Here is a 26,482-nt window from a genome sequence, read left to right as displayed (position 1 = left end):
ATTCCCCGCACTGCAAAAGGAGTTGCCTTCTGACGAGAAGCCAGGGAATTGGGGCGAGAAGATCGCTGCCGCTTGGCCTTCAGTTCAGGAGGCCTTGCGCACCGCCAAAGTGGATTACAAGAAATATGCAGATAGAAAGAGAACAGCACCACCGGACTACAAAGTGGGGGAGTTAGTGTACTTGTCGACAAAGCACCTGAAATCCACACAACCATCCCGGAAGCTGAGCCTACGATATGTTGGTCCCTTTCCCATTTCGGCCGTTGTGAACCCAGTGACAGTACGGTTACAATTGCCTCATAGATGGCGCAAGGTGCACCCAGTGTTTCACGTTAGCCTGCTGAAACCAGCGCCAAACACTCACAGATGGAGTAAACCGGGGGCAGATCCGGTCCCCATTATGGTGGGGGCACACACCCATTTTGAAATCAAGGATATCCTGGACTCCAAGAAGTCTCGGGGGAAACTGTACTACTTGGTCCAATGGTCTTCACAGACCTTACACCCGGAATGGGTAGCAGCAGAGCATGTTAAAGCCCCGAAGTTGAGAAAACAGTTTCACACAAAGTTTCCCCATAAACCTGGACCATGATCCCGAAAAGGGGGGGGGTTGGACTCTCTCTCTCCTTCTTCTTTCCTTCTCCTGGCTTATTCTGCTGCTGTTGTTCTTAGATTGTCGGAACTTTGTCTCTCCCCGCAGGGTCGTCGTCCGAAGGGGGGAGTCATGTCAGGGTGCAACAAAGAACAGCATCATCAAAGCTGGTCTTTTCGCAACCTGACTACAAGAGGACAGAGGAAGGAGACCATTTGGCAGGATAGGCTGATTTATGACAGGGTCTGGTCTTCAAACGTGGGAAAGGACCAAAGGAAAGGGAGGTGTGGATGGAGAAGGAGGAGGGGGGAGGCAACAACCCCATATACTGAGGGGAAAAGCGGAAGAGAGTCAGTAAAAGCTTTTGCAGTCATCTTGGCAAGGCGGATTCAATAAAGTTTTCCATTGCGACCAGCGGTGTGAGCCTATTTCTTGGGTCCTACACCTTCCAGGAGCGGACAACAGTCCTGCCCATCTCTTCATGTATAATTGGCAGTACTGTGCAACTACTTTGGCCAAATCCTGAATAATGAAGTTAATCAGGCTATTTGGAATGGATTGTACAAACCTTGGACTGCAATGGCTTATTGCAAATTAGTTCAAGAGTAGAGGATAGTCTAAAGTCCTGAATGTCAAAGACATGTGGGGTGAAATTTAACTCTGAGTTTCAAAAATAATCATATAAAGAAAATGCCATGTTGTTATTATGCAGAAGAAATGAAGGGAACTGGGCTTTATTATTTGAGAGCTCTTGCGCGCAATTGGGACCACGTATTAATCAGTACTCTCTGTTCACAGTGCATATGGGGAGGGATTATATGAGGTGTTTGAATACTCAGTAAAGCCCTCCCAGTATTTCTTAGTAGTGGCAGATCATGAAAGAATGGGGAGTGAGCAGTTGCTGATCTCACTGAGATTTTCTTTAATTTCCTTTTGCCTGTTGAATAGCCTAGTTTAATCTTCAATTGACGTGTTTCTTGTCAATTTTTCTGTTCAACTAGGTAATGAGATTTATTGTTCTCCACCTGAATACCCCCCTTATCATTCTCACATATGTGTTAAATAGAAGGCAGACAGGCAGTCTCAGTTTTTGGGGAGGATTTTGGGGGTTTTGGTGATCTCACAATTCCCATCTGCACACATAATTTCTATCTGCCTTCAATGGAGACAGCAAAAGAGCTACAGTACAACACCAGCTGCCTGCTAAAACACCTTGAGTCAGACAGGGGCAAAACCTATGGGGCAGGAACAAAGATTGGCAGCCATGGCTGTCAGATACCTCTTCCTCCCAGCAAGAAGCTTAAACAGACAACACTGGAAGAGATGAGGCAGAGGAAGTATGAGGGTATGAGAGGGAATGTTCCCATGTCAGCCCTGATAATTGCCTTAATAAAAAGCCAAATGATCATCGGAGTAGACGAGGGAACTCACTACTGGGACACTCTTATCACCTTCCACTTCATTATGCTATGACACTGCATCACATTATTTGGTTGCTGAAAATGAAAAAGCAACCTCTCTTCAAATAACCTGCTATATAGTTATTACATATCTTAGTTCAACTTTAACAAACTTATGTTTTCTTAAGCAAGGGATACTATACCAGTTCCTTCCTCTGAAATATAGCTTTCAGCTCTTGATATTCATTGGAGTTCTCCTCTCTTAAGTACCAGCTGTTTAGCTTCCAAGATCCAACAGGATTTGATGCCTTGAGAGTGAATAGATTTAGCATTGCTGTTTCCTACTTCTGATTGAAGACACATTTTTTCTGGTTTGCTGAACTATTTGCAAAATAAAAGCAACCGTTTACCCATCTCTCTAACAGAGATTCATCCAAATGTCTTGGATTGTCTTCAGAATAAATAAGAGTCAGCAAATAAATAGTAGCTGCTAACTGAGTAGCATTTTGGGGGGGGAAATAAAGAGTAGGAACTGAAACTTATAAAGCAATGAGGGAGGAGCATTTACAAGAAATCATGTATATGCTGGCAGGCTGAGTTCTGGGGAAACGAGAGCTAAAATTCCTAGGGTTTTTCATAGTGATTTTAAGCCCATGTTGTGGTCAAAACACACCCTTTCCAACCAAACTCTCTTACTAGGGAATGGCATGATTGTCTGCTCAGCCTTGCCAAATGGTGAAGATTTTAAATACATGCCAGCTGTAGATATTGTCTTAGCCGCAATCCTACATTGTGTGTCTTTAAATGAGAAACAATGCCAGATGTATTTTTAGATTCTTGGAAAACATATTCAAAATCATGCTAGGTGGGGGTGGGGTAGAGACCCTTAACATATTTACTTGACTTGAGATTGTACAGATGATAATTATTACTTTACAGCCTGCTAGCAGACAAGCATGAATTGTAACGATGCAAGAAATACCAGTGTCCCTAAGACTGGTTCAGCTATTGGAAGGTGAGGATAAACTGGTTTGCTGAAACTATTCTAACAGATAAATGGCCTGTTCCTTTTAGTGATCTTTGGCAAGCTTTCCCTTTTGCCTCATTCCAACCAAGGTGAACCGAAGTGAAAAACTGAGCTGAACTTTGCCTACAAATTGATGACACAGTGACACCAAGCTCCCCATACTAACACGTTTTCCTCTTATTATCTTGGGAACAAGTTTGGTAATAAAGTTCGTTGTCCCTATAAGGCAAGCATTTAAAAGAAAAGCCATATTTTGAGATTCTCTAAACAATGGATTATAACTCAAATTTCTCTCCTCTTAAATAGATAAAATCAAATCCTAATTATTCATGTTGTTATCTCTTGTCACAATTTCTGGAACATTTAAACCAGCCGACTGAGAAATGCTTTCTCTTCACCTATGACTTTTAGTTAAAAGTAAACTGCACTGTTCTTAGATTGACATATCATTAGCAAACACTACAGCATATGATAATCCTATCTAAATGAACATGTACCAAATGGTGAACAAACAGCCATGTGAGGAACTGACCTTAATTTACAGATTAGTAGTGAGAATACAATGACATCTGAACTTGGATTGGGAAGGCTTCAGGAAATCTGAGAAAATGGGGAGATGGAGAAGTAAAATTCACAGATGGGCAGGCAATCATACAAATCACAGAGGTAATCATTTGGGCTACAGAACATAATCCAAATTCCCTGGTAGGATAATACTTTTATTAAGCCAACCAGAAACCTGCCTGCAAACAAGATTTTAAGTTTTCTCTATCTATTAAGATGTTGCGAAAGCAGAAGGGAAATGATAAGGAAAAACAAATAGATTTTGCAGAAACAGACTTGATAGAAATGGAAGAGTCAGCAGATATTCAGATTTGGTTCTATCAGGTGATATGCTGATATCAGATTAAACATCAGTAGGCACTCTGCTTCCTGAAAACAAAAAGACAGGGGAAGATTTGTCATCCATTTAAATGAAGTCCAGTTGTAAATTTAGGACTGCCTGTGTTCAGTTAAAAGTTTGGATGTAATCTTAGATGTAGCACTATGATTTTTAAAAGTCAACAAAAACCAAACTGAGGTTAGTTAAAGGGATTGATCTTCAGAGTTGAGTCTGAGGCCCCTTCTACACTGTCATATAAAATCCAGATTATCTGCTTTGACACTGGGTTAGACTAATATAATCCAGTTCAAAGTAGATCATGTGGACGATCCAATTTGATAATCTAGATTATTTGGCAGTGTAGATCCAGCCTGAGGTCCTGATGGTATAAAATGCTCTTCCTCTGCTTTCCAGAAAAACTGCTTCATGTCTTCAATGCAGTTCTTCTGGCATTGCTTGGATTGTGTCCCTGCATGGCAGAATGGGATTTGACTGGATGGCCCTTCCAAAAGTGGGAAATGCAGCAGCATGGGCTCTTGATCCAAAATTCCCAGCAACATGGGAGGAGCACAAGTGGAAAACAACATTCTCCAGTCATATGGGGGGTCTCTCAGCCCACACAGCCTGCCTGGATTGGTCAATGTTATATGCCTTCAAGTCACTTCTGGTTTATGGTGAACCTATCTACAGAGTTTTGTAGAATTCAAGAGTATGTGACTTGCCCAAATGGGTGTCTGTAGCCGAGCTAGGAATTGAACCCTGGTCTTCAGAGCCATTGTCCAACAAAGTTCAAAACACTACCCCACATTGGTCAGAGATAACCCAGGATGTGCAGGAGTGAGTTGCATTGCAGAATCTCCTATTCTGCCAAAGGAACATATGGAGGGTTAGTGTAGTGCTGCATAGTGGTCAGAAGGTGGGTCTCAGGTTTGAGAGGTAGGCCCCTTCCACACAGCTGTATAACATCCACATTGAACTCTATGATATGGCAGTGAGAATTCAGATAACCCAGTTCAAAGCTGATAATGTAGGATTTTCTGCCTTTATATTCTGGGTTATATGGCTGTGTTGGAGCGCCCCAGGAAGAGCACTCAAGGGTCATCTAGTCCAGCCCCATTCTAACATGCTGGAACACACAATCCAAGCACTCCTGACAGATGGCCACTCAGGCTCTGTTAAAAAAAACACCCATCTCAATCAGAAGCAGCAGATCCAACTATCAAAACCTATTACCATCAGAAAGTTCCTCATAACATTTAGAATAACGTGTAGAATCTCTTTGCCTGTAGCTTTAATCCATTACTGAGTGCCTTATTCTCAGGAGCAGCAGAGAACAAGATTACCCCATTTTCAATACAACACTCCTTCCCTCAGCCTAAATCAGGCTTGGACCAACTTGGGCCTTCCAGGTGTTTTGAACTCCTACAATTACGGGAGTTGAAGTCCAAAACACCTGGAAGGCCCAATTTTGCATGCCTGGGTTACACGAACATCCAGGAGTGAGCATATCATCCCTATCCTAATGTCACTCCACTGGCTGCCAATTATTTCCAGGCAAAGTACTAAGTGTTGGTTTTGACCTTTAAAGCCCTACATGATTTGGGTCCAGGTTGGATAGCCTTCTTCCATACAATCCACCCCACACACTTCAGTCCTCTGGGGAGTGCCTGCTCCAGACAGACAGAACACAACTGGCAATCATCACCCAGTGGACTCCTTTTCATCAGCCTCCCCATGACTGTGGAAGGACCTGACAAAGGAAGAACTCCGACAGACAGATCAACTATCGGATTTAAAAACCATCTAAAAACCTGATTTTTCAGGCAGGCCTAGCCAGAAGTCTTTAAGCATGAATTGTAAGTGCCCTTTGATTGATCTCTGTTTTGTGTGTTTTAGTATGTATTTCATAGAGATACGTTTTGATATGTATGTAACTTTTATGGAGGTATATTTGAGTATGTGGTTTTGTACTGTTTTTGCTTTTTTCTTCTTCTTTTTTTCATGTCAGGAGCAACCAGAGTTACTTCTGGAGTGAGAGAATTGGCCGTCTGCAAGGACGTTGCCCAGGGGACGCCTTGATGTTTTGATGTTTTACCATCCTTGTGGGAGGCTTCTCTCATGTCCCCGCATGGAGCTGGAGCTGATAGAGGGAGCTCATCCGCGATCTCTCCGGGTTGGATTAGAAACCTGGCAGCCTTCAGGTCAGCAACCCAACCTTCAAGTCACAAAGCTTCTATCCCCTAGGCCACCGGATGCTCCTACTGTTTTTGCTGTGTTGGTGTATTTTGTTTTGTAACCCGCCTCGAGCCATGAGTATTATACTTATTATATTAACAATTCTTATTATTATATTAACAATATACTATTATTATTCCCCCTTATTATATTAAAATTCTTTTTATTATTATTTACATTATACTATTATATTAACAATATATTATATTGGGTTGTTGTATGTCTTTTGGGCTGTGTGGCCATGTTCCAGAAGTATTCTCTCCTGACGTTTTGCCCACATCTATGGCAGGCATCCTCAGAGGTTGTGAGGTATGGATTCCATACCTCACAACCTCTGAGGATGCCTGCCATAGATGTGGGCAAAACGTCAGGAGAGAATACTTCTGGAACATGGCCACACAGCCCGAAAGACATACAACAACCCTGTTGATCCCGGCCATGAAAGCCTTCGACAATATATTATATTATTATGTAATATTATATTATTGATATATTATATTATATTATTATTATTTTACTGACAAAAAACACAGCATCACACAGCAAATGAGATGTATATGCTGAATTTCATATCACAAAATCACAAGTCAAACATTTCCCAAGCGTTTAATATTAAAATTATATTATTATTTACAATATTATATTAACAATATGTTATTATATTATTACATAACATTATGTTATTATATTAACAATATATTATTACCTCTCAATATGACTTGCAACCTAACCTATATATACACACAATATATTATACAGTAGAGTCTCACTTATCCACATTAATGAACTGCCTGTATACATGTGTGTAATCTCTTACTTACTTATATTGTTACTGTAGTAATACTGTACTAATACTGTAACACAATGACACCTGATAAATGAAAAAGCCAGATATAAAAAAGATACAGTAGAGTCTCACTTATCCAACATAAACGGGCCAGCAGAATGTTGGATAAGCGAATATGTTAGATAATAAGGAGGCATTAAGGAAAAAACTATTAAACATCAAATTAGGTTATGATTTTACAAATTAAGCACCAAAACATCATGTTATACAACAAATTTGACAGAAAAAGTAGTTCAATATGAAGTAATGTTATGTTGTAATTAATGTATTTATGAATTTAGCACCAAAATACCATGATATATTGAAAACATTGACTACAGAAATGGCTTGGATTATCTAGAGGCTTGGATAAGCGAGGCTTGGATAAGTGAGACTCTAATGTAATTATAACATAACATTACTGCGTATTGAACTACTTTTTCTGTCAAATTTGTTGTATAACATGATGTATATATACAGTATATTATTAATAATGCACTTATATTATTATTATTATTATATTACCATTATTATTATTATTGCCCCTCAATATGGCTCACAACCTAAAGTACCAGAGACGCGCGCCTAGGCCTTCCTTACAATACACACAAACAGCGACAGTTGACGCACGCGCATGCGCGCTCCCCTCTTCTCTCCCTAAGCGCGAGGCGGTTGAGCAAAAAAAATAAAAAAATAAAAAGGGAACGCTCTGTTTCGGATCCAATCGCGCGCCAATCACGCGCCGCACGGAGTCACGCGAGCGCGCCCCGCCCTTCCGAGAAACGCCACCTCACTCCCCCTCCCTCCCTTCCAGATTCCTATCGCAGCGCGCGAGCTGTCAGTTGATGGAGGGAGGGTGGTGTGTCCCTGACGTCATATCAGCCGCCCTGCTCCTATTGGCTGGGCGGCCTCACCAGACTTGAAAAGGTTGTTTTTTTTTGTGTGTGCTTGCAAGCCAAAGCAACTAACTCGTCGCTCTCTTCCCTTCCCCCCTCCCCTCCGCGTTGTTGTCGTCAGCTTCGGCTCGCGCTCAAAGGGGCGGTGGAGGCGGGGCCAGGGTGCTGAAGCGGCTCCGCTGATTGGCCGGCGCCGGAGGGTTACAGGGCTCGGCGGCGCGCGGCTTTATAAAGCAGCCAGTGCGCGTGCGCAGGAAAGGAAAAAAGCAAAGTGGGGGTACTATTTGAGTCGTTTCGCGTGGCAGCAGGCGGGTAGAAGGACAGCGCCTGAGGAAGGAGGAGGTAAGGGGGCTGGCGAGGGGAGGATGGCACTGAAGCAGAAGGGCCTAGGCCCTGCTGGGAATAAGTCCCATTTGTCGGTCCCTATTCTCACTGTATGTGTCTCTGTGTCTATATACCAGGCCAACTTGGGGCCTTCCAGGTATTTTGGACTGCAACTCCCACCATTCCTAACAGCCTCAGGCCCTTTCCTTTTCCCCCTCAGCCGCTTAAGCGGCTGAGGGGGGAAAGGAAGGGGCCAGAGGCTGTTGGGAATGGTGGGAGTTGCAGTCCAGAACACCTGAAGGGATAGCTGAAGATGCCCATGCTTGGTCTAATGATACAAAACATATAAGAGGTATCATCCATAGATAAAATAGAATAAACAATGCACTACACTGTAGAATGAAGGCAGTTTGACATCACTGCATTGGCTCAATGCTGTGGAATGGTGGGATTTGTAGTTTAATAAGGCACCAATGCTTACTAAAGCCTTGTCAACCACAACCCCCACGATTCCATAGCATTATCTTCAATGGGTGCCAAACTGCATTCACTTGACAATACAGAAGCAGCCTGAGAAATGGGACCCATGGCTTGGTGCAATTGGAGCAAAAATGAGCCCCAACTAGATGAGTCCGTAATCTCCAGCAGCTCCCTTCTATTCCCCACCTATTGCAACAAGCCAAATACTTGTGCCAGTGTATAGCTGTTTCTTTATGTTGATGTGATGTGGTTAATTGGAATGCATATCTCTTGTGGCAAACACACACACACCCAATCACATAAGCAACATTTTTAGCAAACGATCTAGCAAATGTGTTGTCAAAAGCTTTCATAACTGGAATCACTGGGTTGCTGTGAGTTTTCAAGGCAGTATGGCCATGCTCCAGAAGCATTTTCTCCTGGCGTTTTTCGCACATCTATGGCAGGCATCCTCAGAGGTTGTGAGGAAATTAGGCAAGTGGGGTTTATATATTTGTGGAATGCCCAGGGTGGAAGAAAGAAAGAATGTTGTTGGAGACAAGTGTGAATGTTGCCATTGGCCACCTTGATTAGCATTGAATAGTTGGCAGCTTCAAATCCTTTGTTAGGAGGTAATTATCTCACCCTGATTATTTCCTGTCTGGAATTCCCAATTTTTTTAGTGTTGTTCTTTATTTACTATCCTGATTATAGAGCTTTTTAAAATACTGGTAGCCAGATGTTGATCATTTTCATGGTTTCCTCCTTTCTATAGAAATTGTCCACATTCTTGTGGATTTCAATGGTTTCTTTGGGTAGGCTGACATGGTAGTTGTTAGAGTGGTCCAGCATTTTTGTGTTCTTAAATAATAAGCTGTGTCCAGGTTGGTTCATCAAGTGCTCCTATGGCTGACTTCTCTGGTTGAGTTAGTTTGCAGTGCCTTTCATGTTTCCAACAGACTTCACAACCTGTGGAGATGCCCAGGCAGTAAGTAGCTAGACCTTGAAGCTGAAAGGCTATTCAATGCTAATCAAGGTGATTAGACAAGAGTTCTTTCTCCCACCCTGGACATCATTCCACAGATATATAAACCTCACTTGCCTAGTTTTCAACAGATCTCATGACCTCTGAGGATGCCTGCCATAGATGTGGGTGAAACATCTGGAGATAATGCTTCTGGAACATGGCCATGAAGGCCAGAAAACTTGCAGCAATCCAGATCCAGCAAATGCAATTCTAGTAGGCCTGTCAATGTTCACTATAGGGATGTTTCTAACAATGCATGTCTTAGGATTGTTACCTCGAGGGTGATGTTTTTGTGGGTAAATTATCCTAATCCCCATTCTTATTTCACCAGAAGGAGATGTGCAGGCAGTAGCTCCTGCCTCAAGAAAATCATTCCTCTCCAAATTGTCCTGTTTGAAGGTGTGGTTATGAGGAAGAGATTTTTGAAGTAATTTGAAAGCCTAAGAAAGTGTAATTGCATATTATTTAGAAATTGCATGAATGGTTGGATAGTCCTCCAGGAAGGAGAGATATTGCGATATCTCTACTTCCTGGAGTGGAAAAGCAGCCCAGTAATAGTCATTTTAGAAGGGGGAGTTGCTTGGGGTCTCATCAACTCTGATAGCATGAGAGATAAGAGTGATGAGCTAAAAGTCAACAATAGGGGATAACCCATGGAGATGCTTTTTCGTGTAAGATTCAATCTCAAGCATCTGTAGTCAGGGCTGGAAAAATATTGCTGAATGAAATATTGGAGAGCTTATGTTAGTGAGCTAGACAACGTGAAGCCATATTGCAATATGACTTTTACCTGGACAGCCCAATCTTAGGCAGTTTTCAGACTAAGGATTGAGAAGTAAATCCCACTGTTTTTGTTTACTCTTAGGTAAGCAAGTATAACATTGCAGACATAGCTTTGAGGGGAGACTAGCTCAGAGTTAGATGGCATGTTTTGTTTGTGTGAAGTCCCATTCTCAGTCCCTGGTATCTTCAGGTAAAACAATGAAAGAATCCTGTCTGAAGACTTGTGATTCCTTTGGGCCCAGCATTCTTATAATAGTGAATAGACATCAATGTTGAATGATAAAAATAGCTACACCCTATGCTTACAAAGGGGTACTAACTAGTGGGTGGACATTCTATCTAAAATGAAGTGGTATTGGAAGCTGCAGTATGGACATGTGAGAAGGGGGACCAGGAGGTTGGAATAGGCATTAAAGGAGTAGTGACAGAAATACATGCAACTTTTCAAAGGGCTTTCCAGACCACAGTGTTGTGCCTATTAATCCAATAATGAGGGCCATTTGTAGCCTATACATCTTTTATCAGCACATATGCCTACATCTCTTCTTGGTAATTACAAGTAAATATTTATTAGGTAGATCTTGTGTAATGTCTTCATATGAAGGAATCTTAGTAATCTTTTCAAAGGTTTTCTTTCATGTGTGTGATGGGAGATGAAATGGCTGTATTTTTCTGAACAGAGTAGATGTGCATCTTGACAGTATAGGTAGGTTCTTCTGTCCAAAGAAAAGCTCGTTGAACAAAAACTTTGCAGAAAACAAAACTTTAGGAAAAATTGTGCATTTTGTAGGTAGGTGCAGTAACAATGTTTGGGAAATTTAAAATTGGAAGTTTTGACTAAATATCTCGTTATTCCTGTCTGGACAAATATGTACAAATTTGTAATACTTGGGAAAACCTTTGGTCTTCTCAGTAGAAATCCTGCAGGTTGAATTGCAGTTGACTTTGTATCTTGATGTAATTTGTTTTCTCATTTAGTTTTGCCATGGTAGAGAAAAGTGAAGTTCTAGGTACATATTCTTATATCTCCTTACATGTTCTTAAAAATAGCAAGGCCACTAGTTCTGCTAACTTAATCAGTTAAAGTTTTTCCTGGCCTTCCTGAAAAGCTCAAAGCAGTGGAAATCTTCTGAATGTTGCACAATTTGAGAATTTTCCAACTCCTTTATTTGTGTGAAGCTTCTAAATTCCTAGCTTTTAAATACAGTACAGACCCTGTATTGATGGGGATACTTTCAAGATCCCTTCATGGATACCTGAATCTATGGATAGTAGTGAACACTAGATTTTGACTATATTTGGATAGAGCAAACCATAGAATGACACTGGATGACAGAGAGAGCCACAGACACTTTAAGAGGTGTGGGGCTATTTTCAGAGCGTTCGTATGGATAAGGGGGTAATGTAGTATATGTGTCATTCTGCATTTAGTACACAGTACATTAAGGCATGTTGATTTAATTATGATGGAAGCTGCCTTGCTTTATTTTCCATAAGTTTAGAACATGAGTCCAACCAAAAGATCTTGTCTTCTAAAGTCTCTTAAGGCAGGTTTAAGAGTGTGGGCCATAATTGCCTCTGAATTTTGTGATTGAATGCAAAGTTGAACATGGGTTACACTGGCTATCCAAAATACCTTCATAGTGTAGTAATGACATAGCACTGTTTATTAAAATAACAGTATTATTATTTCAGTGCTTAGAATCATTCATATCCATCAAGTCTTTAATGCATACAATTGCCCTGTAAGGTGGAATAGTGTTATCCCATTATTACCAGATGCAAGAAGACTAAAAGCATAGTTGCATGTGAAATGTCACCTTGTGGGTCAATGCTAAAGTGCTACTTGTATTTATGATTTTCTAAGTTATAGTTCAGTCTCTGCTTTTGTACTTTCCCACATCTGTGGCATATCTGGCAAATAGTTTTTAGCTGGTCCCATATTAATTGTTTGTGAAACAGCTTTCTCTTCTACCTAGAAAATTGTGAAGCCTGGGAGACTGCACAGGTAAAACATGCCTGCACCCTGATTTGGCTGTTCAGCCCTAACCACATTTTGATGTATATTACAGAAATCTAATGGAGAAGCCTGCACCCAGAGTGGAGGATCGTACCTGGAGCTGTTCCTGTACTGCCAGAGGAAGGCACAGAATCCCCTTAGGTGGAACTGCTACAGAGCTGGCAGCCAAAGTGGGCGAAATGTTGAGCACATCTGTCTCAAGTTCTCCCCTAACACTTGTGGGTCGCAGGAGCACCAACAGCAATTTGAACTTGAGCAAGGATGTGGTGCAGCGGAGCCTGGTGCTCTTTACTGTGGGCACTTTCCTTGCACTGGTGTTGAACTTGCTGCAGATCCAGAGGAATGTGACTCTGTTCCCTGAGGAAGTCATAGATACCATCTTCTCCTCTGCTTGGTGGGTACCCCCATGCTGTGGCACAGCGGCAGGTGAGTCACTGAGGAACTGTGGTTGACTAGCAGGCTGTATTTGCTTGGGGAAGTCTTTGGTGGATTTCTTACTTCACTGAAGCAATGTTTTGATCAATTGTCCAGCTTTATGTGCATTTTCTTTCCATTTTTATTCCTATCTATATATTTTTTTCACAAAATCTTTGGCCAGAAAGGGTTCTTGTGTAGCATTCATTAACTTGTTAAGCATTTCTCAAGAATGGCTTTACCAGTAAGAATTAAGGCACATTGTATAGTCATCTCAGTATTAAGTAGATTTGCAGAATAGTAAGAATAGATAACATGATTCATGAGCAAAGTTCTAAAACTTACAGTCAGGCATATGACCTTTCAAGGAGCCATTAAATTTAGTGGGGGGGGGGGGGGGGGGTAGGTGCAGCAGATGGACCTGGGCAGCCTGTCGCATTCCTTAACTTGTCCTGCTGTGCGAGTTGGCACAGTGGCTGATCCTGAGAACAAGGAAGAGTTTCCTCTAGCTATTGTCTGTCAGGATTGAACACAGGGGCTGGGGTGACTCATCACCAGTCTCTGCTCTCCTGATTGGCTGTCTCTTGAAACTGGTGAGCCGCGTGTTCCTGTTCTTATTGGTTGGCTGCCTGAACATGCCACACACTTGAATCAAAAACAAGGAAGTCACATGTTTTGACAGCAGAGAAGGGGAAGTGAAGCTTGGCTGGGTGCCTATTATAAGAGCAGCTGCAGCAGCCAGCAGAGACCTAGGAGTTCTTCAAAACCCCAAATGTTGCAAAACCCTGTGAATTCTAAATAGGAAGCCCTTTTGCACACAATAGAAATGGAGCATATAACTGAACCAAGGGTGAACTAAAAAGAATATTAAACTCAACATGGATGAAAATCTTTGTTGTTTGCAAACTATGAACCCAAACACTTTTGCTTGCTAAGTTTGGGAATAGAGGAAAAGAAACTGAACAAATTATTCTAGAACATGTTTTTAGATTGCTTTCCTATTAAAATGGATGTCATGGCCTATTCAAGCTGATGCAGCACCATTCAAACCTGGAACTCTTCAGAAATGAGAAATTTTGAAGGAAATGCAGAAAGTGCAAAATGCAAATAAGCTGTTACCAAGACTACTCACTTGTAATGGCTCTGCCATGTAAGATAGTATGGTCCTCCTGATGTTAGCTAATGGAACCCCCATGATCCCTCAACATTTGTTATGCTGACTGTGGCTGATGGAAGATGCATTCAGCAATCTCCACAGAGAGACAAATAATCTCAATGATGTGAAGAAGGTTGTTATTCCTATTTTGCAGATGGGAGCTTAGATGTCAGAAAGTATTACGAGACCTTACAAACACCATTGTGTAAATGGATGGTTATACCCCCAGAAAGTCATTTCCAAGGTCATGTAACTACTGTAATTCTCCAATTTAGTAAATCAGCTACTTTTGGAAATGATGTGATCCCAGAGGGTGTTTTCTGGCATCCTAAAACATATCTTAGAAAACTTTTTTTTAGTACTAAACAGAGTTTGTTCTAGCATAGGCATGATATACCAGTCCCTTTGCCTATAGATATTATTACAGGACTGAATTAAGTATTATAGCTAGTTTGTGATGATCAACAGCAGTGGCTTCACCGATACAATCCTGTTGTCTTGTATGGGGAAAAAAGATATATTTGGCTAGCTGTGACAGAAAAAAGCTGGTCTATTCCAATCTAGAAATTTTTCATACAGATATAAGAACTGTATGAAGATTACCTCTTTGTGTGAATGGGGTTTGGAACCTAGTCAAAGTCAGCATGGCATAGTTCTTGGATTATGACTTTAGGGACCATGGTTTAAATCCCAGTTGAGTCCTGGAAACTCACTGGGTGACAACCCCGAGGCCAAACCTATCGCAAGGTTTTCTTGGTAAGATTTGTTCAGATCGGCTTGGCCTCTCAGCCCCAGAGGGGAGGTAAAGTCCCCCTCTGAACAAATATTACCAAAATAAGTAAAATGTTTGTTGATCCTTTTGAAATGCCTCTTGCTCAGTGTTTGTTTGCTAAGCTCATAACGTATCTGTCACTAGAAAAAATGTGGTAATTAACTACTACAGTGGACATTAAAGATCAGCAACAGTTCAGTCTCAGAGCATATATTTTACATATGGACTTCACTGACATTATCAGATGGGGACATACCTTTATGGTTTTAAGATTTCTAAAAGTCTTCAAACTTGGATGCTTTCTGAAAGTTTGTAAGCACACAGGATGTTTTCCCCCCAGTGTTATAGAACAGGGGCCAATCCATTCCTGCAGAATTCTGGGAAATGTAGGTTTAAAAAGCAGAGGACCTCTCTAGCTGAACTCCATTTCCAAGAATTCTGCAGGAGCAACTCAGACAATTGACAGATAATAGCCCCTGTTCTATAACATTAGTGGGACAGTGTCCTTAGTTTCTTGACAATAGGAAAGATAATTGTGTAAGGGAACTTCTTTTCCTTCCTGGAATTACAGGTGGCAATTCTTTGCTATAGAGATGAATATGTAGCGGAGCTTGTATAGAATAACTGTATGAATAAGTTGTGTTTATTTTTTTACAGCTGTTATCGGCCTGCTTTATCCCTGCATTGACAGTCACCTTGGAGAGCCTCATAAATTCAAGCGAGAATGGGCCAGTGTAATGCGATGTATAGCAGTCTTTGTTGGGATTAACCATGCAAGTGCTGTATCCTTTAATTTGCAAATATCTGTACAGTAGTTACAAGGGGTGGAATTCATTTTGATAACTTTTAGATTGCTTTTTTAGACAATACTTGATCGATTTTTAATTGAAACATCACTTAAATATGTTAAAAAGATTCCATTTTTCAGATGTTAGTTTTTATACTTGCTTCTCCTTAAAATGTCCCCTTTAGAGAATATGTGTGACTTGTGGGTTATTTCTATGAACTATAAGGCTATTTCCCCTATAGCAGAGCCTGATCCCAGAAGGGCACTTGGTTCTCGCAGAGGCAGCAGGAGGCACCTTTACTAACTATCCTTTGCATTACATACAGGAAACAAAGCAACATAAACAAATACACAAAGAGGTGGTTTGTTGCAGTTTGCACATAAAGTGCGTGCATATTACTTAACTGTACAAAGATCCCACTTGGCCACCACGCTCACCAAGAGATGCAACAAAAGCAAAACATTCCCATCACATGCACCAGCTGTGGCATGTTCCGCTTTTTCACACAAAAACTAGACAACTACATCTGCTCCAAATGCAAACAGATGACTCTGATGGAGCAGAGGATCCAACAGCTCGAGCACCGTATTAAGACCCTTAAGGACATTCAGGCACTCGAGCTCTTCTTGGACACTGCACAACACGCTGCTGTAGATCAGCAGCCTGCATCACACCAACACCACCAAGACCATGATCAGGAACCTTATGGGGAGATCAACTCAAAGGTAGACAACCCTCAGGCTTGGAAGGAGGTCACCCATAGAAGGAGACGCAGGACCAGGCAGCCTCCGCAGAACTCCTCTGCTCAGCTGCATTTACACAACAGACTTGAAATTCTTACATCATTAACATACAATCAGGAAACACATCTTGTGGAGGACCACAGTTTCTTAGATACCACTCAGTGGACCACCCTGGATCAATGCGCAGGGGATAGCCCTGACGGGGACAGTGCATCACCACAGTCACACTTATGTAATCATGCAAATGCTCCATCCCCAATCATAGACCAGGAGCAACAGGAACATCCTTGGGAGAGTAATGGGCTCTCGGATGTATCTCAATGGATTGTCATTGATGAATGCACTGGGGATGTTGAGGAGGAGGACAACACTTTACACCTACATGATTCACTTCAACAGGAACACTCTTCAGGGGACATACACACTGTCTTGCACAAAAGGGACCCTGTCAATCCTCAAAGGAAACAGGTCTTGGTAGTAGGTGACTCCCTCCTTAGAGGAACGGAAGCCATCATTTCCAGACAGGATGGGATGGCTCGAGAAACATGCTGCCTCCCGGGGGCAAAAATACACCATATCACTCAGAGGCTCAGCAGGCTCCTAAAGCCCCATCACCCTCCCCACCTTATGTTGATTCATGTAGGTACCAATGACACCGCTAGGCATACTTTTCAAAAGATCACAAATGATTTTCGAGCTCTGGGAACAAAGCTAAAACTGTATCTTTTCATCCCTCCTCCCTGTTGTAGGACACGGCTCTACAAGGGCCGGAAAAATAGTACAGGTCAATAACTGGCTCAGAAAATGGTGTCAAGAGGAGCATTTTGGCTTCCTTGACCATGGTCTACTCTTCCAAGAGGATGGACTACTGGCAAGCGATGGGGTGCATCTCACACAAGTAGGAAAACATCTTTTTGCACGCAGACTCACAAACCTCATCAGGCGCACTTTAAACTAGATCCACTGGGGGAGGGGAACAACAGCCTGGCGAACACTATATTACCCACGACCACAGGGAACCGCCGAAAGGCTAAACGGAGGGCTGGACAAACACAGCAAGGACCAAGTACAGAGAGCACAATAATCCCAAATAAACAGTTCGAGGGGAGGTCACAGGGGCTTACATGTCTTTACACTAATGCTCAGAGCATGGGAAATAAGCAAGACGAACTCCAACTCCTAGCACAGCACCACACATACGATGTCATAGGCATCACTGAAACCTGGTGGGATGACTCCCATCACTGGAATTTAACCATTGAGGGCTATAACCTCTTTCACAGAAATAGAACAAAGGGGAGAGGAGGGGGAGTAGCTTTATATGTCAAAAACAGTTACGTTGCAGAAGAAATGCAAGACTGTAATCCGGGAAACCAGCTTGAAAGCATCTGGATAAGAATCAAGGGAACCGGGACTCAAAAAGATCTTGTCGTGGGTGTCTACTACAGACCTCCGAGTCAGGATGAAGGACTTGATGAAGCCTTCTGTCAACAGCTGACCAAACAGGCACAAAGAAGAGATATAGTAGTCATGGGCGATTTCAATTATCCCGATATCTGCTGGAAAACAAACTCAGCCAAGAGTACAAAGTCCAACAAATTCCTCACTTGCCTTGCAGATAATTTTATGGTCCAGAAGGTAGAAGAGGCAACAAGGGGATCAGCAACTCTTGATCTAATCTTAACAAATGTGGAAGACCTGATCAATACAGTTGAAGTGGTTGGATCCTTAGGGGCAAGTGACCATGTGCTCCTGCAGTTTGCAATACAAAGGAATGTTGAAACTAAGACAAGTCAAACACGCATTCTGGACTTTAAGAGAGCTGACTTCCAAAAAATGAAGGAATTACTGAGCGGCATTCCATGGACGCCGATATTAAAAAACAAGGGAGTTAAGGATGGATGGGAGTTTTTCAAAAGTGAAATACTCAAGGCGCAAATGCAAACAGTGCCAACAAAGAAGAAAAATAAGACAAGTGCAAAGAAGCCAGAATGGATGTCCAAAGAACTTCTAACTGAGCTAAAGCTCAAAAGTGACATGCACAAGAAGTGGAAAAGGGGAGAAATCACCAAAGAAGAATTCAAACGTATAGCCAACACCTGTAGGGAAAAGGTTCGCAAGGCTAAAGCGCAAAATGAGCTCAGGCTTGCCAGGGACATAAAAAACAACAAAAAAGGCTTTTTTGCTTACGTTGGTAGAAAAAGGAAGAAAAAGGAGGCGATAGGGCCATTGCAAGGAGAAGATGGGGTGATGGCGACAGGGGACAGGGAAAAGGCAGAACTACTTAATGCCTTCTTTGCCTCGGTCTTCTCAGAAAAAGAAAGCCATCTTCAACCTCAGCAACACGGAATGGACGAAGGATTGGGGGAAATCCAACCCCAAATAGGGAAACAAGTTGTCCAGGAACACTTGGCCTCTCTAAACGAATTCAAGTCCCCAGGGCCAGATCAGCTACACCCAAGAGTACTGAAGGAACTAGCGGAAGTTATTTCAGAACCACTGGCAATTATCTTCGAGAGTTCTTGGAGAACGGGAGAAGTCCCAGCAGATTGGAGGAGGGCGAATGTGGTCCCTATCTTCAAGAAGGGAAAAAAGAACGACCCAAACAATTACCGTCCGGTCAGCCTCACATCAATACCAGGCAAAATTCTGGAAAAGATCATTAAGGAAGTGGTCTGCGAACACTTAGAAACAAATGCGGTCATTGCTAATAGTCAACACGGATTTACCAAAAACAAGTCATGCCAGACTAATCTGATCTCTTTTTTCGATAGAGTTACGAGTTGGGTCGATACAGGGAATGCTGTGGATGTAGCGTACCTGGATTTCAGTAAGGCCTTCGACAAAGTCCCCCACGACCTTCTGGCAAACAAACTAGTAAAATGTGGGCTAGACAAAACTACGGTTAGGTGGATCTGTAATTGGCTAAGCGAACGAACCCAAAGGGTGCTCACCAATGCGTCGTCTTCATCATGGAAAGAAGTGACAAGTGGAGTGCCGCAGGGCTCCGTCCTGGGCCCGGTTCTGTTCAACATCTTTATTAACGACTTAGACGAAGGGTTAGAAGGCACGATCATCAAGTTTGCAGACGACACAAAACTGGGAGGGATAGCTAACACTCCAGAAGACAGGAGCAGAATTCAAAACGATCTTGACAGACTAGAGAGATGGGCCAAAACTAACAAAATGAAGTTCAACAGGGACAAATGCAAGATACTTCACTTCGGCAGAAAAAATGGAAATCAAAGATACAGAATGGGGGACGCCTGGCTTGACAGCAGTGTGTGCGAAAAAGACCTTGGAGTCCTCGTGGACAACAAGTTAAACATGAGCCAACAATGTGATGCGGCTGCTAAAAAAGCCAATGGGATTCTGGCCTGCATCAATAGGGGAATAGCGTCTAGATCCAGAGAAGTTATGCTCCCCCTCTATTCTGCCTTGGTCAGACCACACCTGGAATACTGTGTCCAATTTTGGGCACCACAGTTGAAGGGAGATGTTGACAAGCTGGAAAGCGTCCAGAGGAGGGCGACTAAAATGATTAAGGGTCTGGAGAACAAGCCCTATGAGGAGCGGCTTAAAGAGCTGGGCATGTTTAGCCTGCAGAAGAGAAGGCTGAGAGGAGACATGATAGCCATGTACAAATATGTGAAGGGAAGTCATAAGGAAGAGGGAGCAAGCTTGTTTTCTGCTGCCCTGCAGACTAGGACACGGAACAATGGCTTCAAACTACAGGAAAGGAGATTCCACCTGAACATCAGGAAGAACTTCCTCACTGTGAGAGCTGTTCGACAGTGGAACTCTCTCCCCGGGGCTGTGGTGGAGGCTCCTTCCTTGGAGGCTTTTAAGCAGAGGCTGGATGGCCATCTGTCGGGGGTGCTTTGAATGCGATTTCCTGCTTCTTAGCAGGGGGTTGGACTAGATGGCCCATGTGGTCTCTTCCAACTCTACTATTCTATGATTCTATGATTCTAAGGGTTTGACTCTGATTCCTTTGCTGGCAAGCTGCTGAGGGAGACCTTGCTATATCTGGTCTGTGTTGGTATCTGCTAATATAGTCAGGTAAATTTTCAGGTTGGAGTTAATGAAAGATTAGGGGTAATATATGATAAAGGGTCTGCTAAAAATAACCTCATCGAAATAAATTATCAAAAGTGTCTGCATAGAATGGGAAAATCTCACAAAGCCAATGTTTATCTTCCAATGTTATTATAGCATCTCATAGAGCTAACTTTCCTTGCACTGTCTGGACTGATTATACAATGAAAATTGTGTGCGCACACCCTTTATATATTTGAATAGTGGAAAGCAGCAAGGTTGTAAGGGGAAGTATTTCAGAAGCAAGTACTTAAATAACTGTCAAATTCTGTGGTTGTATTTAAGAAAGTTTGTAGGAAAATCATTTCAGTCATTAAGATCACCAAATTTTCCTTAGCTTTCTTTATAGAAATTGGATTTTGCAAATAATATCCAGCTCTCTTTAACACTAGCAGCTTTGTCACTGGGCCTGTGGTGGACATTTGATCGTTCAAGAAGCGGCCTGGGCCTTGGAATTACGATAGCTTTTGTAGCTACTCTGATTACTCAGTTTCTTGTCTATAATGGTGTTTATCAGTAAGTATCTCTCCCATTGTGTCACTTGAGCTTCTTCCAACTGCTTTTGAAATCTTGAATTAACTTTAAACTTGTATTACATTCTTAAGCACCATTCATGCATTGTTTTGATAAAAAGCTAAAATCAGCAGCAGCTAGTCACAGTGGCATTACATTCTTCCCGTACATTTATTTTGTTTAAGGGTTATACTTCGCCTATGTTAACTTATAAAGCTTTCTTTGTAGAAATGTAGTGGTCTTCTAGAAAGGGTAGAACTTTTCAGTCTGTGCCAGCTTTCACTGTTTGTTAGTGTTTTTATTATTTAATGCAAGTAACTTTGTGTAGTTTACAAGGCTGTATATGTAAGACATCCTCAAAAGATGTTTAAACAACACTAAACAAAGGAGTAAGCCCTGCCCTAGCATAGAATGGTGGTGATGGAAATAAATAATTATAAGTAAAAAGATAGAATATATTCTTCAGTCAAATACTTAGTGTTGCTGACAATAGGTGATATGTCAATATGCATGTTCATAATACTGTATTTGTCCGGAGTAGTCAAATGTTGATGATTACAATAGACAGATTTTGTTGCTAACAACTACAGGCTCTAATTTGGTCTTGTAAAACTTTTTTTTTAGGTATACATCTCCTGATTTTCTTTACATCAGATCCTGGCTGCCATGTATATTTTTTTCAGGAGGTGTGACTGTGGGAAACATAGGACGGCAACTGGCTATGGTAATTATCATGCATGTTTAATAGGTGCTGAAAGTCTATTATGTCCCATTAGAAGGCAATTGCAAAAAGTGTGGCCACAATATATGCTGTTCAGTTAATGAAGGACCAAAATGCTTCCATAACACGTTAGAGAACTGGAATGAACTTTGCTTATGTTAGATTTCAGTATAGGACTGTGAGTGACCAAGGCCATTGCAGAAAGCAATTATCTGTGAGAAGGATTGTAAAATAGGCTGGATGAAACTTTGGGTAGTATAGGCAGTATGCAGTGGCTTAATAGTAGATAGCCTAAAACTCTAGTTTTCTACATACTAATTGAGAATAGAAATTGAGAGTTAGCAATGTAGTCTTTGGGAAGTGGCCAGCACTGGTAAGCAATGTTTTGGACCATGGTCCTCTTATTGCAAACCTGTGTGTTGTTCTTCTTAACCACTTCCCTCCCTTCTTTAAAGTAGGTGGATAACAATTGCCCTCCTTCCCTGTCAGTAGAGATGTGTTATACATAGAGATACTGTTTAAGTTTTGTTCCCCCAACTGACTAGATTGTTTATTGGAATGCTTTAATAGCACATTACTTGGTCTATACAAAATCAAACTCGTGATGTTCCACTAATTTCAAAGAACATAATCAGATTTTAGTGCAAGCCAAATATTACTTTTATTTTCAGAAATTACAATAACATTTCTTGTTTTGATCACAGGGTGGTTCTGAGAAGCCTCACAGTGACTAAAGGCGGCTTGAATAGCCTGAAGTACCTGCAGGAAGATAGAACTAAGATCTATTGTTGATTCCAAACTAGGATTTCTTCTTCTTGAATAGCCTGAGTGAGCTCCCTGCACAAATGACTGGTGAAAAAGATCATTCAGCTTAAGAGTGGCCAAGAGCTTACCTCAATATATTTAGGAGAAGTCTGGGCTTGGCTGTTCTGTGAACGAGTTCGGTACAGACTTGGGACACAACAAGCCCGTGCTTAATGGCAGTTCTCTTGCACGTTGGGTTTCAGTTGAAGATGTTGAAAAGCCGCCATATTTCAAAGCCTTGGAACTAAAGCTTTGTACAAGTGCCCAAAGAAAGTTGATTGGTGCTGAGGGATAGGGTATGTGAATGGGTTTAATAGGAATACTGATTATTCAAATATCCTTTAAGAAAGGTTGCCTTTAAATGAAAGGTGATCAGGAAAAAATACAATCTTTTTGAAGTTGTGTTGAGAAATAACTGACCATGGGCACAATCCATTTGAAAAGCTCCAGTGAAATCCAAGGGAGCAAATCCTACCCATTTCTGAGGCTCATGGAAGAGTACTGATCTGAAGTTCTATGATTTGAGCAGATTTTTTTTCAGTACATGAGTATTTGTGGGTTGGGAAGAGTTAAATTATCTTATAGACAGAAGCAATGAGTCTGTCACCTGTTGATCTGTGGTTGAATGATCATTTAGTAATTTATGGTCCTATTGGATACACCTAGCCAAAACCAATTACTGTTCAGTAATGTATGTCACATCTGTTATGTGCATCCTTAAGTATTTTACTGGGAAGCCTGTCCTCGATAATAGTGCATCAGTTATTGGGGGGGGGGGGGGGGGGGGAGTCATTCCTATGTGACAGCTGTTGAGCTTTCTGAAAGTCTGACTGGTTTCAGAATCTAAACAAGTTTTGCCATGAGAAAAACAGATCAAGCCAACAATGTTACTGAATGCTTCTTATACATGATCCTGTTTTACAGTGTATTTCTGAAGAACTCTTTGTGTTTTGGGTTTTAGGGTTGGTGTTTGCAACTCTACAGAACTTGCAATCTGTGATTGCCTTGTAAGGAAGAGTGCTTCTGTTACTACATTAAGTATCTGATGTTTCATAAATATTTCATGGTGAGCACAATAGTCATTTAGATAGCATAGACTGCAGTTGACCTAATGAACAACAAGTATTGGGTCTCAAATTTTTAAGGGCAATGTGCAGTTGAGAAAAATCTGAGCCTTGTAGTCTCTTTAATATCTTCATTGAAGAACTGAATCTTAAAAGAGTATAATATTCCTGAGTGGAAGCAAAAAAAAAATAGCAATAAATTAATTAGTAATGCTAGTTTATGTCTTACACTTAAACCCCTATGGTTCAGCTTACCAAGCGCACTTTTACCGTGCTGCTAACTTTTTACATTGAGCAGTTAGATCATCTTCCATTTTCAATCTCCTGTGTCTTCTAGTCTAGTCAGTGACTAATGTTTAAGACTTTAAGCTGAAGTTAAATAATGATATGGATATAGCCTACTGTTGTGGAGACAAGATTCTGTGGATCAGGGCACTAATCCCACACTGAAGGAGAACTGGGCTTCTTAAAATCTCATTATAGTTTTCATGGCTCCATACTTGGTTCCACTGCTGAAAAAAATGACTCCACTACTGCTAGATGTTGTCCATAGTCTGAAACTCTCCTTCCCTGACACATAGTTTGAGTATTGCTATTTTAAAACTAGGAACATTAGCAAAATTTTCCAAACTTATAAAAGGCTTTTTAAAAACCTGCTGGAAAACAATAAAAAAAATAGATACATGCTTAATTCTGCCCCCTCCCAAAATTTGGGTTAGAATCTGACCTGGAGGCAAATTCATCATATCTTCACTCGTCTTCATGGTACATTATGTCCCAGAAGAACTAAAACCCTCTGGCTACCATCACTTGCCCCTGAGTCAAGGTGACAGAAAAAAGGTTTGGGAGAGACCTCCCTCTGCATCTCAATTGGAGCTCCTCTAAATAGTGGTTGAAAGGTAAATAAAATGTTGTTCTGGGCTCCTGTGGGATTTGCTTTTGAAGACAATCCAGGCTTGCACAGGTGAACAACTATATATCCAAGTCCCTTCATTAGCTAGGAAAAATTAACAAAGATCTCATGAAAGTTTGGGAATTATACTCCATATGAGCGTAGGTAACCTTACCTTTCTTGGTCTTGAATCTGTTTTGAAAATACTTAGGTGCTCTAGGCAGGTAGGTTTGATTTATTCTTTAGTGAAGGAGTGGTCAGGAAGATGGCAAACAGGAACACTTGCTTTGAAGGAATGCCATTAAGGTCTGGTACTGCTCAATAATAAACAAAACATTGCAGCCTTAAAGCCTTGCTTATCACATTTAATTGGTTCTTAAAGACGTATTAATATCCTTTCTCTCAAAATTACTCAATTTTGAATGATATTACGCATTCAGTATGCCGAAGTGAACGTGTATCTGCAAGAAAATACCCACTGAACTCATTAAATGTAGTTGGAAATAACCATTATAGAGCAGCAAAGAACAATTTTTACAACACCTTTAATACTAGGTGCAACTAAAGAGGACAATGGTAAATGTAAATATGTAAACATAAAATGAGTATTTTACTTGTAAAGATTTATTTGTAAATCTGTTTTGAAAAGACAGCCAAAATACGTTAGAAGTTCTATCTTGCCAATTCTTGTAAGTATCTGAACCAAAGTGGTCAGAGTTTGTGTTACAAAAGGGGGGAGGGACTCTGCACTCTTCTGGATGGTATCTTTCAATTTTCAGACTCAAACATTTTTCAACTGTGTTTTTTTAAAAAATAAAGCTTTCAAACAGCTGTCTGTATTGTTTTTTGATTCATGATCATGATTCATGATCCTAAATGACAAAGACAAAGTGTCATTTGGTGGAACTGTTGGAATCTCCCTTGATTGTTGGTCTTGACATTACATTGTGGCCAGGATTCATAAAGGGCAAAGTTGACAACTTTGCCTTCTCTGGAGTTACTCCATGAGATGTGCTCTTTCTGTATACAATTGGAAATAGTTCATAGTATGTTACTTGTACGTCACATCCACAAGACTGAATATGATTTTCGCATCTGATGTCATACTTCATCCAGAGGCAGAAGACTTCCCAGCTCTTTGTTGCCCCTGTGTAGGAAGCAGAGAAAAGGGGAATTGCAGTGTTCACAATAAATATATAGTGATCTCCCTGACTGAGCATTGAGGGAAGGGGCCCCATAGAGTATTGCTGTCCTAAATGAAGAAAGCCAACTGCCCTGCAAATTAAGGCAGGCAGTGGCATGGCCTAAAATGTTTACCTGGTTAGCTGGGAGCAGAGCTAAGCGGTTGCTTTGGGAAATACTTGCCACTTTAACTCAAAAGTATTGCTGGGATAAGAGTAAAGCCAGACAGGCATGTACAAGAAGAATTGGTTCCTTCCCAGTATTTGGAGACAGGATAAATTCAAAACACAATGGCACGCCTTGTTATCACAAAAGTGGTTCTAGGCAAGCAGATGCCATCCAAAGAGGAGACTATATTTTACCCTAAATCTGCTGCCTGTATCTCATGATCTTGCCTAATCACCTCTATAATAAAGATTAACTTTTAAAATACATTAAAGAGCAATTAATGTCAATGGCATTTAAGAACTGTGTTTCAAAGACATTCAGAACAAAATTCCTGAGTCATGTGGCTCTCTCATCATGTCTGAAACACTCCTAAAAGGTCAGTTGGGCAAAATTTTCCATGCTGAACTTGAAAGGCCTATTCCCGGCCTGATGAATCAGTAAAACTTCAGTGCTTCTGTACTACTTTGACCTTCTGGAGTGATCTGGTTAATGTATTTCTTAGCCAATAACAGTAGCTTATCAGATCTCCTGACTGAGTGACACAAGCATTATCCTGTAATTTTTTTCATACCTGTCCACTGAACCTGATATGAACAGAAAATCTTTTGTTTTTACAACCTCACATTTCTTCAGATAGCAAGAGCTCCCTCTTGTGACACATCCCATTCAGATCAACCTCAAATATTTTGAGGAAG

The 26,482-nt window shown here is 41.3% G+C and overlaps 1 protein-coding gene and 1 long non-coding RNA gene across 2 annotated transcripts in view; one reads left to right on the top strand and one right to left on the bottom strand.

Moving 5' to 3' along the window:
- Positions 1 to 8,042: 8,042 nt before the first annotated feature.
- Positions 8,043 to 25,268, top strand: insig1 (insulin induced gene 1). Its single transcript, XM_003221915.4, has 6 exons — positions 8,043 to 8,201; positions 12,525 to 12,898; positions 15,472 to 15,596; positions 20,793 to 20,959; positions 21,581 to 21,680; positions 22,382 to 25,268. The coding sequence occupies exons 2-6, from the start codon at positions 12,532 to 12,534 to the stop codon at positions 22,409 to 22,411; spliced, it is 789 nt and encodes a 262-aa protein (XP_003221963.1). The 5' UTR covers positions 8,043 to 8,201; positions 12,525 to 12,531; the 3' UTR covers positions 22,412 to 25,268.
- The window catches only part of LOC134299871 (uncharacterized), a 26,502-nt gene continuing 23,263 nt past the window's right edge, over positions 23,244 to 26,482 (bottom strand). The window contains exon 4 of the long non-coding RNA XR_010007115.1: positions 23,244 to 25,584. This is a non-coding gene — a long non-coding RNA (uncharacterized LOC134299871). The remainder of the gene's footprint in view (positions 25,585 to 26,482) is intronic.

Source organism: Anolis carolinensis, chromosome 6 (assembly GCF_035594765.1).
Source record: "Anolis carolinensis isolate JA03-04 chromosome 6, rAnoCar3.1.pri, whole genome shotgun sequence".
Taxonomy (NCBI): Eukaryota; Metazoa; Chordata; class Lepidosauria; order Squamata; family Dactyloidae; genus Anolis; species Anolis carolinensis.
This window is presented reverse-complemented; position numbering and strand designations above follow the sequence as displayed.